Source organism: Mobula birostris, chromosome 3 (assembly GCF_030028105.1).
Source record: "Mobula birostris isolate sMobBir1 chromosome 3, sMobBir1.hap1, whole genome shotgun sequence".
NCBI classification, from domain to species: Eukaryota; Metazoa; Chordata; class Chondrichthyes; order Myliobatiformes; family Myliobatidae; genus Mobula; species Mobula birostris.
In genome coordinates, this window is record NC_092372.1 from 224,555,401 (window position 1) to 224,569,420 (window position 14,020).

The 14,020-nt window shown below is 38.2% G+C and overlaps 1 protein-coding gene across 2 annotated transcripts in view; it reads left to right on the forward strand.

The window, feature by feature from the left end:
* Window positions 1-14,020, forward strand: part of recql4 (RecQ helicase-like 4) — a 108,908-nt gene that overhangs the window by 11,456 nt on the left and 83,432 nt on the right. For both annotated transcript variants that reach the window (XM_072254242.1, XM_072254243.1), the window contains exons 3-4: window positions 10,934-10,967; window positions 12,244-12,374. In XM_072254242.1, the coding sequence (XP_072110343.1) occupies window positions 10,934-10,967; window positions 12,244-12,374 (165 nt within the window). The remainder of the gene's footprint in view (window positions 1-10,933; window positions 10,968-12,243; window positions 12,375-14,020) is intronic.

Here is a 14,020-nt window from a genome sequence, read left to right on the forward strand (position 1 = left end):
TCACGTAGTTGCTTCACTTTCGCTACTGCATTTGGTTTCGATTGTTATCCTTTTTTCTTTCAATTGCATCAGCTCTTCATCTATCAGATCTTGGTCATGGGATGCCAAAACCTCTACAACATCATGTTCGTCAGCTTCCACAAGCCAAACTCACTTTGTCCTTACTTTGTTCACCACGATCGAAACGCTTAATTATGTCTAGTTTTATGCTAAGTGTAACACCCTTACGAGCTCTTTTAGGCTTTTCCGATACCATAGAACTCATCTTGCAAACGGCTGCTCACAGACACGTGTTTAAGCAATGCCGTTTCGCATCCGGGGGAGAGCGGCTGCTCGGAGTGCGTGCTGCCTTTTCTCGTGCGCTGATTTTTTTTCATAATAGTGAAAACACCTTCTGAAAGCGAAAACAGGGTACTAATGTAGGTCTTTCATAACAGTGAGGTTTCGTAAAGCGAACGTTCGAAAAGCGGGGGACACCTGTATAAATCTCAATATTGCTCTATTATGTCTATGAGAAAGACTAAAGCCTCTGCAAAAGAAAAAGAAGAGGATTCTCCAACCACTTTGGAATCAATTGGAGATTTCCTTAAAAAGCAAAGAACAGAACTTTCTGAGGAATTTCAACATCTTAACGTCAAGTTGGACACTATTCAACAAACTCTGATCGAACATGAAAAGCGAATTAAGGAGAATAAAGAACTTTGTTGATACTGGAAGCGGACTTAGAAGACATGGGTAAGCTCTGCAAAAAATTATCATTATCTAATGAAAAATTAACAAAGAAGATTACCAATCTGGAAAGCAGAAGCAGAAGAAACAATCTACGTATTCTGGGTCTTGAAAAATCAATTGAAGGTGCCCACCCCACGGAGTTCTTTGCAAGCTTTCTGAAGCAGCTATTCCCTGATTTATTGTCGTCTATGTCCAAGTTGGACCGCGCCCACTGGTCACTGGCCCCGAAACCAAAGTCGGGGGAGCAACCTATGTCGGTTATTTTATGTTTTCATGAATTTCATACTAAGGAGCTTTTAATCCGTCATACCCATCAAGTAGGAATGATCGATTACAACAGGAAGATGATCAGATTCGTGGAAGATTATACACCGGAGGTTATGGCTGAACGTGCCAAGTATAAAGAGGTCATGTCGCTGCTTTATAACAAAGGGTTTAAGCCCTCCCTTTGCTTCCCCGCACGTCTTAGAATCGTTTAGAAAAATGGTATGCAAAAATAGCTGGGATCAGTTGAACACGCACAGAAGTTTTTGAAAGCAGAAGATTAATTGCGTTATATCTCTTAGAAGAGCAATTATCTTTTTAATGTTGGATAGAATAATGTTTTAATAAACTTACATTTTGACAGTTTATGTATCTTTTTGGTATTTTTGATATTTTTTATTTTTATTGAAGTTTTTCTATATATATATTTTTTTTGAAATTGTTAAAATGAATCTGCTTACGTTTTGGATTTCTGATCTAAGTTTATTTTGTCTGTCTTCTCTTGGTAGGAACATAATAACCTTGAATGATTGGAGTTTTGCCAGCAGGATTTCTTCGGGACGGTTGTCTTTAGGGTTTAGCATGCTGACTGTCCTTTGGCCGGCTTTTTGGCTTTGGGAGGGGAAGGTGGGGTGGAGTTCCTTTTATCTCTGGAAGCTGGGTTGGGCTTCCATCCAAATTTTATGTTTGAATACCTTATTTTATGGTTCATTCTCTGGTTCTAAAAATTTATGGTCAGATCTTTTAACTCTTCTGTTAATTAGTATTTAAAATGGATCAAAATATTAATTTACTTAGTTTTAATGTGAAAGGGTTAAATCATCCTGTGAAATGGAATCAGATTCTTGCTTGTATTAAAAAGTTAAGGGCCCCCATTATTTTTCTACAAGAAACGCATGTATGTAGTTGTGACAATGCATGCCTTTTTAATCGGTGGAGGGGTTTACAATTCCATTCTTCATTCAGAGCAAAATCACGAGGGGTCTTGATTTTTATAGACAATACAATTTCTTTTTGTTCAACATAAAATCGTCTTTGACCCTAATGGGCGATTTGTCATAGTGTCAGGGACACTAGATAATAAATGAATTGTACTTGCTAATGTGTACGCCCTCAATGTGGACGACACAGGATTTTTTGAGCATTTCTTTTCATTCCTGCCAGATTTGAGTCTTTATTCTTTAGTGATGGGAGGAGATTTTAATTGTTGTCTAGACCCAATATTAGATTGTTCTTCTCCTAAATCAGCCACACTTAATCAGCTTTATTTATTCAATCCTTTCTAATGAAATGTGATATTGTTGATGTCTGGCATTTTTTTTTTCACCCAGCAGAAAGGGAGTATTCATTCTTCTCTCATGTCCATCATTTCTATACCAGGATTGATTTTTTTTTATTATTGATAGTCAAATGATTCCATTAGTTTGATCCATTGAATATAAAGAAATAGCTGTATCCCACCATTCTCCTGTATTTCTATCTTTAAATCTTCCTGGTTTCACTCGTATGAACAGATCCTGGCGTTTTAATTTAACTTTGTTATCTGATAAGGCCTTTCTAAAATTTCTGGAGAATCAAATTATTTTTTTTTTTGAAGAAAATGCTTAGGAAGAGACTTCTGGTCTTATCATTTGGGATGCTTTTAAGGTATATATTAGAGGACAAATTATCTCTTATGCTGCATATATTAAGAAAAAAGCTAATAAAGAGAGAACTGACTTAGTTAATCAATTAAAACAGTAAGACCAGAAATATGCTTTGGCATCAGACCCTGAACTATACAAAAGACGTATTGAAATTAAAACTAAATATGATCTTCTTATAATGTATGCAATTGAAAGCCAGCTTTTAAAAGATAAACTATTGGCTAATCAATTGAAGACCTTTATAGCTAAACAGCAAATTAAAGAAATTCGCAAAACCAATGGTGATTTGACAACTGACCATTTTGAAATAAATGACACATTTAGAGAATTTTATTCTGAACTGTACAGTTCTGATTTTGTTTAAGATAATACTGCAATGAACAATTTTTTTAGACCAATTAAATATTCTTGGACTTTCCGTTGATAAGCAAAAGCAGTTGGATCAACGTATTTCTCAGGAGGAAATCGGTGAGGCTATACGTTCATTGCATCCTCGGAAATCTCCAGGATCTGACGGATTCGCTGGAGAATTTTATAAGGCTTTTTCTTCATTACTTATACCTTATTTATGTTCTACCCTTACTGATTCCTTCAAGGTGGGTAGGTTGCCACAGCCTTTTTATGAAGCTTCCATTTCGCTTATTCTTAAAAAGAATAAGAATCCCACTGAATGCTCTTCATATAGACCAATTTCTATATGTTGATGCTATGATCCTATCTAAAGTCTTGGCCCGTAGACTCAAGAATATTATACCTTCTATAATATCTGATGATCTGACAGGAATTATTAAAAATCGATATTCCCATTTTAATATACGGCGATTGGTAAATGTTATGCATTCTCCATCCAAGGAAATATCAGAATGTGTGATATCTCTGGATGTGGAGAAGGCTTTTGACTGAGTTGAATAGAATTACCTATTTAAAACCTTAGAAAATATTAATTTTGGGCCCAATTTTATTCTTTAGATTAAATTACTTTACTTATCTCCCTCCGCTCGGGTCCTTACTAACTTTCAGAATTCTCAACCAATTAAACTCCAACGTGGAACTAGACAAGGATGTCCATTGAGCCCTTTGCTTTTTGATTTGGTATTAGAACCTTTCGAAATTGCCCTAGTGCCCTTCCCTTGGACAACATCAGTGGCGTGGAGAGGGGAGACTTGCAGCATGGGCAACTGCTGGTCTTCCATACAACCTTGCCCAGGCCTGTGCCCTGGAGATCTTCTAAGGTGCAAATCTATGGTCTCACGAGACTAACGGATGCCTATAAGATAAGGAAAGGTACTATTCATAAAGTTTCACTTTATGCTGATGACCTATTGCTTTTTATATTTAATGTTACAACTTCTGTACCCTCTATGTTTCTTTTACTGACTAATTTTAGTCAGTTCTCAGGAAATAAATTGAATTTACATAAGAGTGAATTGTTTCCTTTAAATAATTTGATACCAACTGATATTAACCTTCCTTTTAAAATTGTAAGAAAACAATTTACATATTTGGGTGTAACAATCACTAAGAATTATAAAGATCTATTCAAAGAAAATTTTCTAACCTTAATGAATTATATAACCATATAACAATAACCGCACGGAAACAGGCCATCTCGGCCCTTCTAGTCCATGCCGAACAGTTACTCTCACCTAGTCCCACCGACCTGCACTCAGCCCATAACCCTCCATTCCTTTCCTGTCCATATTATGTGAAAAAGACACTTTCTAATTGGTCGCCTCTCTTTTTGTTGAATTAATTCTATTAAAATGAATATTTTACCTAAATTTATATACCTTTTTCAAGCCTGATTCTTTCTTCCTATATATGGAAGAATAGAAAACCCCGATTAAATAAAGCCCACCTTCAAAAATTTTAAAGGAATGGAGGCCTTTCTCTACCCAATTTTAGGTTATATTATTGGGCAATTAACATACGAAATCTTACGTTCTGGTTATATTAATTGTGAGGATTGTCCAATATGGGTCTTTTTGGAAGCCAACTCTGTTACAAAATTTTCTATTATTTCTCTTCTCGGATCCTCTCTTCCTTCATCTTTAAATAAATTAACTGACAGTTTGGTGGTTAAACACACTTTGAGGATCTGGCTACAGTTTAGAAAACATTTCGGTTTATTGAGATTTTCTCTTTCTAGTCCTATTTTTTCTAATTTTTTTTAAACCATCTCCGACCGATCTGTTTTGTAGAGAATGGGATAGATTAGGCTTTAAACTATTTCAGGATCTGTTTGTTAGAGGGCATCTTTCTTCTTTTGAGCAGCTCTCAGTGAAATATAATTTATTGAATACCCACTTTTTTTGATATCTGCAGATTAGAGATTTTTTAAGATCTAAGCTGCATATATTTCCTACCAGCCTGGAAAAGAACATAATAGATGTAATTTTTAATTTGAAACCTTTTGATACTGGCTCAATATCTTATATTTATGGTCTGTTGTTGGGACTGAGAATGGCTCCTTTAGACAAAATTAAAAAAGAATGGGAAAAGGATTTACAGACTTCATTATCTGATGAGACCTGGAGGGCTATTTTCAAAATGGTTAATTCTTCATCATTATGTGCTCATCATTCCCTCCTACAATTTGAAGTGTTACACAGGGCTCATATGTCTAAAGACAAGCTCTCTCGTTTTTTTGCAGATATATCTCCTTATTGTGACAGATGTAATAATGGAGAGGCTTCATTAATTCATGTGTTTTGGTCATGTTCAAGCCTTGAAAAATATTGGAAAGATGTATTCCAAAAATTTTCTGTACTTTTTAAAGTTAATTTTAAGCCCAGTCCTTTGACTGCCTTATTTGGTATTGTTGAGGAAAGAGCTGTAATTTTGGAGTCTTCTCATTTGTGGGTACTGGCTTTTATTTCTCTTATGGCTAGGAGGGCAATCTTGCTTAAATGGAAGGAGGTTGCCCCCCCCCACACACACACATGCTTAATGGTTATGCGATGTTATGTCATGTTTAAATTTAGAGAAGATTCGTTGTTCGATTTCTGATTCTAATCAAGATTTTCAAACGTTATGGGGACCCTTTCTGAACTATTTTGAAAATCTTTGAATTGTTATTGAAATATAGATCAGGGCTGTTATTATAAAACACTATATGGTAAAGTACTCTATTTTTTCTTTTTTTTTTACCAACCAGCTTTGTCTTGGTAGTGGGTGTAGATTTTTTTAATCATATAATTAACCATATTGTATTTCATAATTCAATTTATTTTATTTGATTGATCATGAATATGGGATACCGTGATTGTATCAGTGTGATTTATATATAGTGCATTTTGTGCTACCTTATTTTAATTTATAATAAGTATCCTTATGAATTCTGTATTTATGTATATAAAATTTAATAAAAATATTGGAAAAAGAAAGAAAATAGTCCACATATTTATATTTACTACCAAAGTGCATGACCATGCATTTTCCAACATTATATTTCTTTTACCACTTTCTTGCCTATTCTCCTAATCTCAGTCTTTCTGCATCCTACCTGTTTCCTCAACACTACCTGCCCCTCCACCAATCTTTGTATCATCTGCAAACTTGGCAACAAAGCCATCTATTCCATCATCTAAATAACTTATATACACCATAAAAAGAAGTGGTCCCAACACCAACCCCTATGGAACATCTCTAGTCACTTGCAGCCAAACAGACAAGGTTCCTTTTATTCCCACTCGCTGCCTCCTACCAATCAGCCAATGCACTAACCATGTTAGTAACTTTCCTGTAATACCACGGGCTTTAACTTGGTAGGTAGCCTCATGAGTGGCACCTTGTCAAAGGCCTTCTGAAAGTCCAAATATACAACATCCACTGCATCCCCTTTATCTATCCTACGCGTAATCTCCTCAAAGAATTCCAACAGGTTCGTCAGGCAAGATTTTCCCTTACGGAAACCATGCTGACTTTGTCCTATCTTGTCCAGTGTCATCAAGTACTCTATAGCCTCATCCTTAACAATTGACTCTTAACATCTTCCCAACCACTGAGGTCAGGCAAACTGATCTATAGTTTCCTTTCTGCTGCCTTTCTCCTTTCTTAGAGAGTGGAGTGACATTTGTAATTTTTCAGTCCTCTGGCACCATGCCAAGGTCCAGTGATTTTTGAAAGATCATTTCTAATGCCACCACAATCTCTAGTGCTACCTCTTTCAGAACCCTAGTGTGCAGTTCATCTGGTCCAGGTGACTTATGTGGCTTTAGGTTTTTAAGCTTTTTAAGCACATTCTCCCCTGTAACAGTAACGGCACCCACTTCTCTTCCTTTACACACTACAACATCTGGCTAACTGCTCATGTCTTCCACAGTGAAGACTGATGCAAAATATTCATTTCGTTCATCTGCCATCTCCTTGTTCCCCATTAGTATTTCTCCTGCCTCATTTTCTAGTAGTCCTATATCCACTCTCATCTCTTTTTTTTACATACTTGAAGAAACTTTTACTATCCACTTTTATATTATTTGCTAGCTTGCTTTCATATTTCACCTTTTCACTTCCAATGATTCTTTTAGTTGCTCTTTGTAGGTTTTAAAAAAACTTCCCAATCCTCCATCTTCCCACTAATTTTTGCTTTGTATGCCCTCTCTTTTGTTTTTACATTAGCTTTGACTACCCTTGTCAGCCACAGTTGTGCTATTTTACCATTTGAGTATTTCTTCATTTTTGGAATACACATGTCCTGCACCTCCCTCATTTTTCCCAGAAATGCACGCCATTGCTGCTCTGCTGACATCCCTGCCAGCAATTTACTTTGGCCAACTCCTCTCTCATACCACTGTAATTTCCCTTACTCCACTGAAATACTGCTACGTCGGACTTTACTTTCTCCCTATCAAATTTCAAGTTGAACTCAATCATATTGTGATCACTGGTTACTAAGGGTTCTTTTACCTTAAGCTCCCTAATTGCCTCTGGTTCATTACATAACACCTACTACAGTTTAGCTGATTCCCTAGTAGGCTCAACGACAAATTGCTCTAAAAAGCCATCTGGCAGGTATTCAGCAAACTCGCTCTCTCGAGATCCATTACCAGCCTGATTTTCCCAATCAACCTGCATGCTGAAATCTCCCATGACTATCATAACATTGCCCTTTTGACACGCCTTTTCTATTTACTGTTGTAATCTGTGGTCCGCATCCCAGCCACTGTTGGGAGGCCTGTATATAACTGCCATCAGGGTCCTTTTCCCCTTGCAGTTTCTTAACTCAACCCACAAGGATTCAACATCTTCTGATCCTATGTCACATCTTTCTATTGATTTGATGCCATTCTTTACCAGTAGAGCCACGCCTCCCCTTTTGCTTACCTTTCTATCCCTCCGATACAACATGTAACCTTGGACATTCAGCTCTCGTCAAAAGTATTGCATGAAGGCAGTTCATTGTCTGCGCTGATTTTGTTCGTTTATGGTCCTTCAAAAGAACATGGCAGCACACACTGAATGAATTTCACTGTTGATAATTATTAGAAACTAATACCGTTTTATAGCACTGTAGTAGTATTGGTAGTGTTCTAATTTGTTCTGTATTTTATTTAACTACATAATTTATTACTCAGTTAAGCAGTAAGTTATCTTTTTTATATGTTTTTAACTATTTCCTTGGAACTTTGGCTAATTCCAGCAACCACTTAATTAGGCCAAAATGTACTAGTCTCAATGCGTTCCAATTACTCGGAATCTACTGTACAATAAAATAAGTGAAAAAACTACACACAAAGACAGACAAACAACTAATGTGCAAAAGAAGGCAAACTGTGCAAACACAAAAATAAATTTTAAAATACTGAGTATTATAATAAATATTTGCCACAAAGGGTCCAAATACATAGTTCTCTGAAAATGGCAACACAGGCAGACAGTGTGATGTTGAATCCTGTTTGCATTCACTCCCCAGGTTAGTGAACACAGGAATTAAGACTGTATGTTACAGCTTTACAAGATGTTGGTGAGCCAGCACTTGAAGCATTGTGTGCAGCGTTGGTCACCTAGTTCTAGGAAGGATGCTATTAAGCTGGAAAGGGTGCAGAAAAGATGCGCAGGGTAGTTTCCAAGACTGGAGGGCTTGAGTCATAGGGAGGTACTGGATGGGCTGGGGCTTTTTCCCTGGAGTGTAGGAGGCTGAGCAGTGATCTTATGGAGGTTTATAAGATCATTAGGGGCACATAGGAGATGAATGGTCACATCCTTTTCCCAAGGTCTAGGTGCAGGTTGATGGAATTAGGCAGAATAATAGTTTGGCATGGACTAGATGAGCTGAAAGAACTGCTGTAATGGTCTATGACTATAATACAGAATCTAAAACTAGAACATAGATGTAAGATGAGAAGTGAAAGATTTAAGAGAGACCTGAGGGGGAATGTTTTTGTAGAAAAGGCTTTGAGTATATGAAGTAAGCTACCAGAGGTGGTGGTAGAAATACAATTAACAACACTTAAAAGACATTCAAGCAGTTTCATGGATATGAAAGGTTTCGGGAGATGGGCCAGATGCAGACAGATTGGACTTTCCCAGGAGGACACCTTGGTTGGCCTGGACAAGTTGGGCCAAAGGGCATTCTTCTATGCTGTATAACTATAGATCTTCTGCTTTTTTTCATCTTGGAATCCTTTAACACCAGGTAAAGTCAGATCCTGCAAATGTAGTTGGAGAATTTACATAATATAAGCTTATATTTTTTTTATATAATGTTAAGATAACAGGAACAGAATACTGGTTTGTGTAACACTATTGCAGTGCCAGCGACCCAGATTCAATTCTTCCACACTCTGTGATGAGTTTGTACTTTCTCCCCGTGACCACCTGGGTTTCCTCCGGGTGTTCCAGTTTTCTCCCACATTCCAAAGATGTATGCGTTAGTAGGTTCATTGGTTACATTGATGTAATTGGCAGTGTGGGGTCATTGGGCTGGAGGGTCTGTTACTGAGCTGTATCAGTAAAACAAATAAAAAATGTCTCCTTAAGCTTGGTCCCTTCGGTCCAATTGGCGTAAGTAAAACCAATTTCTCATGCTCTTTTCATACTCTTAAGTGAGGGAAAAGTTGAGGTGTAATAACATTGTTCATTCTTGGGATGTGGACGTATTTCCCTGAGCTGTAGGGGTAGTTAAAGAGCATGGATCTGGAGCCACATCGAGGCCTGACTAGATAGGGACAGCAGATTTCCTGTCCTGAAGGACGTCAACGAGCCAAGTAGGTTTTTACAAGAATACGGGAGATCTGGTGGTTATCATGATTGATGATTTTTTAGTGTTGATTTTATTTAATTACTTGAACTGTCGTGGGATTCAAGTTCATGTCTCTGCATTGATAGTCGTGAGATTTAGCTGCGATGGTCAGAGATATGAATACTCGTTCAGGACTCTGCCTACAGTTTTACCAAGGCTACGGAGACTCTGTTTCTATCCTCATGGTTGCTGCCTGAACTGCTGAGTGCTTCCAGCATTTTATTTTTGCTTTGGATTTCCATCATTTGCAGTTTTTTGCTCCAATTTCAGAATCAGAATCAGGTTTTATTATCACTGATGTATGTCATAAAATTTGTTGTTTTGCGGCAGCAGGACAGTGCAATATTTAAAATATACTATAGTGCAAAAAGAGAGCAAAAATAGTGTTCATGGGTTCATTGACTGTTCAGAAATGTGATGGTGGAGGGGAATTAGCTGTTCCTCAAACGTTGAATGTGGGTCTTCAGGCTCCTGTTCTTCCTGAAGATAGTAATAAGAAGAGGACATGTCCTGGGTGATGCAGGTCCTTCATGATGGATTCTTGAGACATCGCCTATTGAAGATGTCCTCGATAGTGGGGAGGGTTGTGCCCACGATGGGAGCTGGCTCAGTCTATAACCCACTGTGGCTTTTTCCAATCCTGTGGCTCCTCTATACTGGACGATGATGCAAAACAGACTGGTTCCTTGTGGGGTAGCTTTACCCTTCTCACACAGCCCATTTTGAGATGTGACCTGACCATTATAACCTATAAAATAATTACATTCCTCCCCCCCCCCCAAATATTACATTTCATAGTTATTTAAAATCTGTTTTCTGTGTTTGTCCATTGCCTATCAAAATTCCTCCACATTATTATTGTGATTTGAGAAGATTATTTGGTATAAAACTTGGTAAGAGTGTTCAATACTTGCTTGTGTGAAGATTAAATAGTGTGTGATAGCACAGGGGTGGCAATTTCTATTTCCTGTTGCACATATCATGAGGATGCTTCTATACACAGCATCTTCACGGAGAGATCATGTTCCCCTGTTTTTCCCTTGTTTAGGTGGATGTGGCCAGTGCTTCGGAGGAGACACAAGGTAAGTAATAAATGAAAGACGAAGTATTCATTCTTTTGAGTCTTTTTTATTAAACTGAGGATTGGTAGGGGTGAGTGAAGGGAATCTCTTTCTTTCCAAAACAAATATTGAATCTGTAGAACAGGATATTGGTTGTGTTTCATGATACATAGTGGATGCATGCAGGAAAGATCTGGAGTTAAAATTAAACAGCATTCTATTTCTCCGACATCCTATTCTTATTAGTTGATCACAGAAACCAAATTTCCTTGTTAGTGCATTGCCACGTTTACAAGCATTTGTTGGTCTCTAAATACAACATATTCACATTGTTGAAAGAGCTACTTCTAATGATGGAATGAAGGAGTTAGGAACAGAGGTCAGGGGTGGTGGTAGAAGCAGATATATTAGGGACATTTAAGAGACTCTTAGATAGGCACATGGATGAAAGAAAAATGGAGTCTATGTGGGAGGGAAGGGTTAGATTGATCTTAGAGTAGGTTAAAAGGACGACACAACATGGTGGGCTAAAAGGCCTATACGTTGATGTTGCACCTTAGGATATGGAGTCTTCTCATGAAGAATTTCTTCCAAATTTTTGGAAGTCTCTGTGTGAAAGGGCTATGAATGTTATAGGCTGAAGGGGAAAAAATTACAGGAAATCTGAGGGCAGGTTTTTCACACTGAGAGTGGTGGGTATACAGTCTGAGCTGCCAGAGGAGGTGGTAGAAGTACAGTAAGTAGAACCGTAGAGTTTAAAACGTTTTCGGATAGGTGCCTGGATTAGAGAGCACAACCTACAAGGATAGCTTAAGCGAGCTCGGAGAGCCTTTCTCTCTGTTGCAGCAATAGGGGATGATAGACAACTTGTTAGAGATGTATAAGATTATGAGAGGCATAGATAGATTCAACAGCCAGCATCTTTCCCCAGGGCAGTAATGGACATTAAGAGAGGATATTTGTTGAAGGTGAGTGGTGGAAAATTTATGAGATACGTTACAGAGAAATTTTGTGGGTGCCTGGAATGAACTGACAGGGCTGGTGAGGGAGAAGCGTACATGAGGGCCATTTAAAAGCCTTCTAGGCACGTAGAGATACAGTAAGAGAAACCGGGGTTATGAGCGGTCTTGGAGAGAAGGGTTAGATTGATCATGGAGTACGTTTATATGTCAGCACAACGTTATGGGCCGAAGGGCCCACGCTGTGATGTACTGTTCTACATTCTAAGTTAGTTCTGTGTTAAATTAAAACTTTGTACACTAAGCCACAGTGATAACTATACCTTTTGAATTCACAGAATTATACAGAGAGTACAGGGCTATAAAGAAAAGCAGAGAAAGCCTTGCTACGGAATATCATCAAAACCCACACTTGGAATCTGTGAGTAAGTGCTCACAGGGCAGTAACCAAGATGAGAGGAAAGAAAAGGTAAAGCTGGTTTTCACAGTCCTATATCAAGTCTCTGTGTTATTCTGTAACATTTTCTCATTTAGAATTACTCTCACTGCAGTGATGATCCTGATCCCTCTTGTATCCAGATAAATGGTGATTCATTATTGTAACTAAGCAGCAGACTGAGCTAGGAAAACTGACACAACAACAGTGGTTAATGTGAGCGACAGTGCCTATAAAAAATATTCCCCCGCCCCCGGAAGTTTTCATGTTTTATTATTTATAACATTGAGTCTCAGTGGATTTAATTTGGCTTTTTTTGACACTGATCAACAGAAAGCAACCCTTTTATGTCAAAGTTAAAATAGATCCCTACAAAGAAATCTAAATTAATTACAAATATAAAACACAAAATAATTGCAAAAGTATTCACTCCCTTCAAATCAGTATTTATCAGATGCACCTTTGGCAGCAATTACAGCCTCGAACCTATGTGGCTAGGTCTCTATCAGCTTTGCACATCTGCACACTGCAATTTTTCCCCATTCTTCTTTACAAAACTGCTTAAGCTCTGTCAGAGTGCACGGGGATCGTGAGTGAACAGCCCTTTTCAAATCCAGCCACAAATTCTCAATTGGCTTGAGGTCTGAGCTCTGACTTGGCCACTCCAGGACATTAACTTTGTTGTTTTTAAGCCATTCCTGTGTAGCTTTGGCTCTATGCATAGGATCATTGTCTTGCTGGAAAACAAATCTTCTCCCAAGTCGCAGTTCCACTACAGACTGCATCAGGTTTTGCTCCAGGATTTCCCTGTATTTTGCTGCATTCATTTTACCCTCCACCTTCACAAGCCTTCCAGGGGAAGCATCCCCACAGCATGATGCAGCCACCACCATGCTTCATGGTAAGGATGGTGTGTTTTTGATGATGTGTAGTGTTTGGCTCAATTTTGGTTTTATCAGACCATGGAACCTCCTTCTGGCTAACTTCAGAGTCTCCCACTTGCCTTCTGGCAAATTCTAGCCAAGATTTCATGTTTTTTTTTCCCAACGGTGGCTTTCTCTTTGCCACTGTCCTATAAAGCTGCAACTGATGAAGCACCCAGGCAACAGTTTTTTTTTTTAACATTCAGTAGGGCAAAGCCACCTGCTTCCTTGGGCTTTGACAAGTGTTTTTTAGTAATTCTAATGGCTTTATAATTCCAAATGAAGGGTATAATAATTGAATCCAATTGCTTCAAATATGACAGAGGAATAAAACATGGATTTGACTGGATATACAGTCTCTCCCATCTCAGCCACTGAAGCTTGTAACTCCTCCGGAGTTGCCGTAAGTATCTTGGTGGTCTCCCTCACTAGTCCCCTTCTTGCACGGTCACTCAGTTTTTGAGGACAAACTGCTCTAGGCAGATGTACAGCTGTGCCATATTCTTTCCATTTCTTGATGATTGACTTAACTGTACTCCAAGGGACATTCAGTGTCTTGTGTCCATCTTCTGACTTGTGCTTTTCAATAACCTTTTTGCGGAGTTGCTTAGAGTGTTCTTTTGTCTTAATGGTGTAGTTTTTGCCAGGATACTGACTCACCAGCAGCTGGACCTTCCAGATACAGGTGTATTTTTACTACAATCACTTGAAACACCTTGATTGCACACAGATTTCCATTTAACTAGTTATGTGGCT